Source organism: Arachis duranensis, chromosome 8, assembly GCF_000817695.3.
Source record: "Arachis duranensis cultivar V14167 chromosome 8, aradu.V14167.gnm2.J7QH, whole genome shotgun sequence".
Classification (NCBI taxonomy): domain Eukaryota; kingdom Viridiplantae; phylum Streptophyta; class Magnoliopsida; order Fabales; family Fabaceae; genus Arachis; species Arachis duranensis.
In genome coordinates, this window is record NC_029779.3 from 48773705 (window position 1) to 48779704 (window position 6000).

Here is a 6000-nt window from a genome sequence, read left to right on the forward strand (position 1 = left end):
ATATATTATAAGCAAAAGTGAAATCATTTACCATTATAAGAATCAAGAAGGGGAGATATTCAACAAAAAGAAAGAATGGAAGTTCAGATTTACTTCGATTTGTAGTATCTTGATAGTATCACTACAACATATATATTTTAACCCTAGTAATAAAAAATAAAAAATATTACTAAAAGGTTATAAAAAAATTCATTATTAAAACACTTTAGTAATCTAGTGTTCTTTACATCCACCTATCAATTTAAATTTTTTGAATCTCTTATCACCTAAAGGTATAAAATTCGATTTTTATTAATTTCGAAAGAAAAAATTTCGATATAACGCCAATAAAAAAATTATACAAAAATTTACACAAATTCAAAGAAATTACATGGGGTGAGTTTGTAATAATAATAATTATTTATTTATGTATTTTATATATTCCCTTATTATAAATAATAGTTGCAAGGACATGGCATGTAGGACAATTTTTTTATATAATTATCAGATATATAACTATTTATATATTTTTTTATTAATTTAAATTTTTAGAAGAAATAATTTTATGACAAAAATAACAATATTCATTTAAACTTATTATATACATTTTTCCATCAAAATTTGATTAAAGAGTTGAGGATATAGGGTAAATTAAACAAAATAAAATCTGTTTAGAGTTTAGGATCTTTTTTTTGTTATTATTATCTTCTAATAATTTTTAGGAATTCTATAACCTTTATAAATAAAAATAGTATTAAATGAAGATTAAAAAAATGAAAGTCTATGAATGTGACTTGAACTTTACCAATCATAGTATGAAAGAGATGAAAATCATATGATCAATACCAAAAAATTAAAAGGTAAAATTGTTGAAAAATAACCAATTGAATGCAAACACTCATCTAAGACAAAAACGTAACAATCCTAAATTCCATACCAATTGTAATTTGCTTTAAATGAAAACATTCTCTACAACTCAAAATAACCCTTGGCTTTTAATTTATTAACCAACAAACTAAACATCTAAATTAGCAAGTAAATTATATAGAGAACACAAAAAAAAATTTGGGTACTCAACAAAAACATCTATTTGTAGTAGTAAGGTTATTATGGAATGAGTGCAAACAAATGTGTCACGTGATTAAGGGATATATATAAAGGATTTAATTTTGATACGGTATAAAATGGTTTTATACGTATGTCTATTTATATAACGTTACATCAACAAAAATAATTATTTTTTATATTAATTACGTAAATAATTATCTAAAAGAACGAATATAATTATATAACTGTAAAGGATATTTTAAACTGTTAGTGTATTAAAATTAAACTCGATATATAAATGTGTTTGGGTAAGGGAAAAGAAACGAAAAGAAAGGAAAGGAGAAGAAAGCATTTTGGGTACGTAACGCGTGGTTAAGTAAAAGAGTGTATATGTGTATGTGTGTAAGTGTTGTGTGTGGCCCAATATCATTAATTATTATTAATTTATTATTATTATTATTATTAGAACAACATTGCAACTACATTAAGTGTTGAGCTGGCAATTTTATTTGGTATTGCATGGTTTATTTTGTGTGGCCCTCAAAGCCTATATGCTTTCTAAAGCAACCATACATACATGATTCATTCATACTTTCAATAAAATCATAATGTCCATGCAAAATTGTACTAATTAATAATTATTTTTTTAAATAAATAATCTACTACATACACATACCCTTCCATGCACCCTATATATAGGGGATTCTATTCTCTTTGAAATGAGTGTGACAGAGAGAAATTTAATTTAGAGAGCAAAGTAGCTTCTTCTTCTTCCCCCCTTCACACAAGGGAGTTTTTGAATAGAGAGATTTTAATTAATTATTCCAAAACCAACATTCAACCATGGCACACAGTCCTTTAGTTTTCATCTTTGGAATTCTAGGTATGTTTACAAAAGAAAATTAAATTCATCATTTTGCATTATTATTATTATTATTATTATGTGTATATATATTCTCCTCTTCTTCTACTTCCTCTTCTTGTTCTTTCTAGTGAAATTATTATTTATTTTCATTTCTATATAATTTTTTTTCCTTATAGAAACATGAACTAATATAGTTTTTCTTGTTAATTATTATTGTAGGCAACATTGCTTCCTTTGTATGCTTTCTAGCACCACTGTAAGTATATCTATATATCTAGCTATGATCTTTCAATATAATAAACTTTAAATTATTATTATTATTATTTATTAATTAGTAAATCAAGTAGTGATGAACACATGCATGTGCTTTTTTTTTTCAGACCAACATTTTATAGAGTATGCAAGAAGAAATCAACAGAAGGATTCCAATCAATTCCATATGTGGCAGCACTCTTCAGTGCAATGCTTTGGATCTTCTATGCCTATGTCAAAACCGGAGAAACTCTTCTTATCACAATCAATGCATTTGGTTGTGTCATTGAGACTATTTACCTTGCCATTTTCATCACTTACTGCCCCAAGAAAGTTAGGGTTAGTAATTACATCTAACTAATCAAAAATATTTTTATAGATGAAAACCTCACGTACAATTATCTTTATATAAATACGACAGTTAAGGCATTACAACAGATGCAGATAATAGCAACAGTGTTTTTTGTCGCCAATTTTCCGCTGCTAATGCTCATCTCTGTTGTTGTAATGAGAATCGTTAGATGATTTTATATGTTTGACTAAATTATCATCTAACGATTCTTAGCTATAACTTCATATGAAAACAAATATACAAAAATTTTTTGCTTTTATTATAACTATATAACTAACATTATTGTTTGATATTGTAGATGTCCACATTGAGGATGATTCTATTATTGAACTTTGGAGGATTTTGCACAATTGTTCTATTAACACATATCCTAGCAAAAGGAGCAAATCGTCCCAAGCTTCTTGGATGGATTTGTGTTGTCTTTGCCACTAGTGTTTTTGCAGCACCTTTGAGCATCATTGTAAGTATATATATAAAAAGTAATATGAATTTCTCATTGAATCTTACTTTATATATAATATATACTAATTAATTTTTTGTTTCCAATTCCAGAGGACGGTTATCCGAACCAAAAGCGTGGAGTTCCTTCCTTTTCCTCTTTCTCTTCTTCTCTTTATTAGCGCAATCATGTGGCTATTGTACGGCATCTTTCTCAAAGACATCTACGTTACTGTGAGTATAAAATAATTTTATATTAATATTGATAATTAGTGTATATAAATTAGTGAACACTCACATGTAATTGTCTTAATGTAAAGTTGATAGTTGAGACCTGTTAAATAATAATTAAATTAATATGCGAAATCATTTGATGATTTTCAACTTCACACGAAAATAACTGCATATAAATTTTTATCGTATAAATATATTTTATAATGCAATTATAATTTTTACATGAGAATATTTTTAAAATAATATATTTAATAATTTGTATTATTATTTATATAGAGATTGGATTAGCAGATTCTAGTAATTACTAGATTCTAGTAATTATTTGTCCTTATGGAAAATGCATGAAAAAATGTTGTAACCATGTGTTTGGTGTATGGACAGCTCCCGAACGTTGTGGGGTTAACATTTGGAACGGTTCAAATGGTTCTCTATGCAATGTATCGAAATAAAAAACCGGTTCAAGATGAGAAGCTACCAGAACACAAAGCTGCCGACATTGAAAACAACATCGAACAAAGCGTCGAAGACGAGAAGAAAAAGCAGAAGGAGGAGGAAAAACGCGATACTGAGAAAGTAGAAGTAGTAGTAAAAAACATAGAAATGAAAGAAACAAAAGAAGAAAAAGAAAAAGAAAAAAATGAAGATTCATCATCACAAGAAGAAAACAACCAAACAGAAGTTAAGGACAAGAATGACAACAATAACAACAAGTCATGAAGTGAATAGTATAGAGTTTGGAATTATTAAGGGTGCCTCTAGCTTCAATATGATTAAGATCTTCTTCTTCTCTATGATGATGATGATAATGATGATCTCTCTCATCTATGTTGTGGGGTTCTTCAATTTACGTGTAAAATTGTGAAACGCTTAAAACAAAATTAAAAGCTAAGGGGTAGTATGGGACTATATGCCTCTTGTAGATATATCTTTTTCTATAATTATTGTTATTATTATTATTATTGTTATATCTCTCTCTGTATACATAGTTATTTTTAACTTGTTTTGGTTACTCCTTTATTTTATGTAATTTTATATTTGTTTTCATTAATTTTATATTATATAATATATGCCCCCGGATCCAGGGAAGTTCATATAGAAATTCCTAAAATTTTTTATATTATTAATACATTAAAATTAAATTCTTAATAAATTGTTATAGAAGTTTTAATTAAAGCATTGGTTATTGGTTGGTAGTACTAAGGTTTTGTTAATAAGAAGTGTTAATAACAAAATCTTTAATACATATTTTTTTCGTTGGTGCATGGAGCATAAACCCTTATTAATATAATTAGTGATGGAAAAACTAATCATTAAATATACTCAATAGTAGTTGGTAAAAAGTTATTTATTATTCCAAAGTTCCTATCATATGTGCATGGTCCGGATCGACATGAAGAAAAAGTTTAGATTATTACATGTTTCTTCTTTTTTTTTTGTGATGATTTTTTTTTCTTTTTAACAATAATTTTTTAAAATTTTTATATGCATTGATGTCATAAATTTTGACAATGATGTTCCAACAAGGGACAAAATAAATAGTTGAAACTTGAAAGCGACTCATCAAGACACTAATACGACCAATTCGCCGCAAAAAAATCTACTCAAAGAAGTTATAGAGCGAAATTGTTGTAATTTATGTTCTTTTATTTTGATTAACAAACTTTCTTTCATTTTTAATTTTAACACCCTTAATCATAGGATAATTTGTTGGAGACCATTTCCATAAATATACTAAAAATATATTTTTTTAAAGACGTTTATATGTGTCATGATATTATTGGATATTTTTATTAAATTGGTTAATATTTTATTTTTTAATAAACCAAAACAAAATCGGTTTATTATAGCAACAATAATAAATCTAATTGTCCGCACTATAATTATTAGACCCAATTTAATCTAATCGATTTACACAATCTAAACCGAATCATGTTTAAATTTTTTGATAAAAAAATAAATATATCCCTGATTTTTGTTTTAAAAAAAATCATGATCAGTGAGTTATGTAAATTGGCCGGTTTGATTGGATCTGATAATAATTAGATTTATTATTATTATTATAAAAAAATCGATCTTATTATTGTTTGTTAAGAAATTAAAAAATAACAGGTTCATTAATACGTCCAATAATAATACGATACATAAGTGTCTTTATAAAAGGACGTTTTAGGCGTCTTTATCGAAGAATCCTCCTAATTTTTTTAAGATGCTAGGACAAAATAATAGTTGAAGAGCTTTATTGTGTTCTTCTACTATGGTTAAAGGTAATCCCAGTTAAAAGAATCTTCTATATTTTTTATTTTAAAAACATAATTGGTGGATGACTGACCTTATTTTTGATATCTTGTTGATTTAGCAAAATACTCTTTTATTTTATTCTAGATTTAATGACTAAAAGTTAATTTTACCATTTTGTTCTTGAAAATTGGATCAATTTAGGCAAACAACCAAAATTATTAAAGATTATAGTCATCTTGCAGTCACTGTTTATATGTAGCATTCAATGTCATGTTGTTAATTTTCAGAAGATGCATATTGTGATGGAATTCGATCTTTGAACAAATAATCTTGTAAATCTTGTCCCCTAATAGTAAGAGTTTGTTATTGCCATGTTCGATGATTTTTTTTCCAAGCTTGTCACTTATGGGATTAAATGGTCTCGAATTCAGAAGCAGTGATGAAAAAAATTGGTTGGAAGAGCATTGTTATTGGGATTTGAGTTGGCTGAGTTAGAAGAAGTTGAATTTTCAAAATTGGAATTAGCAGGTAAAGCTAGTTTCTTTATCCTGGTAGGTTCGTGTCGTTGGTATAAGAGGAGATCTTTTTGTAGGTG

At 26.7% G+C, this 6000-nt stretch overlaps 1 protein-coding gene across 1 annotated transcript; it reads left to right on the forward strand.

The window, feature by feature from the left end:
* The first annotated feature begins 1741 nt into the window (after nucleotides 1-1741).
* Nucleotides 1742-4211, forward strand: LOC107463603 (bidirectional sugar transporter SWEET12). The gene is made up of 6 exons (XM_016082428.3): nucleotides 1742-1909; nucleotides 2111-2147; nucleotides 2272-2482; nucleotides 2794-2955; nucleotides 3048-3167; nucleotides 3549-4211. Exons 1-6 carry the CDS (start codon nucleotides 1870-1872, stop codon nucleotides 3882-3884), a joined length of 906 nt encoding a protein of 301 aa, XP_015937914.1. The 5' UTR covers nucleotides 1742-1869; the 3' UTR covers nucleotides 3885-4211.
* The last annotated feature ends 1789 nt before the right edge of the window (nucleotides 4212-6000 follow it).

What these genes read in the sequence shown, in the direction of transcription:
- LOC107463603 (XM_016082428.3), top strand. Translation starts at nt 1,870, where the DNA reads ATGGCACACAGTCCTTTAGTTTTCATCTTTGGAATTCTAG. An exon ending in CAGCACCTTTGAGCATCATT is followed by an intron (nt 2,956 to 3,047) that starts GTAAGTATATAT and finishes TTCCAATTCCAG; the next exon opens with AGGACGGTTATCCGAACCAA. An exon ending in TCAAAGACATCTACGTTACT is followed by an intron (nt 3,168 to 3,548) that starts GTGAGTATAAAA and finishes GTGTATGGACAG; the next exon opens with CTCCCGAACGTTGTGGGGTT.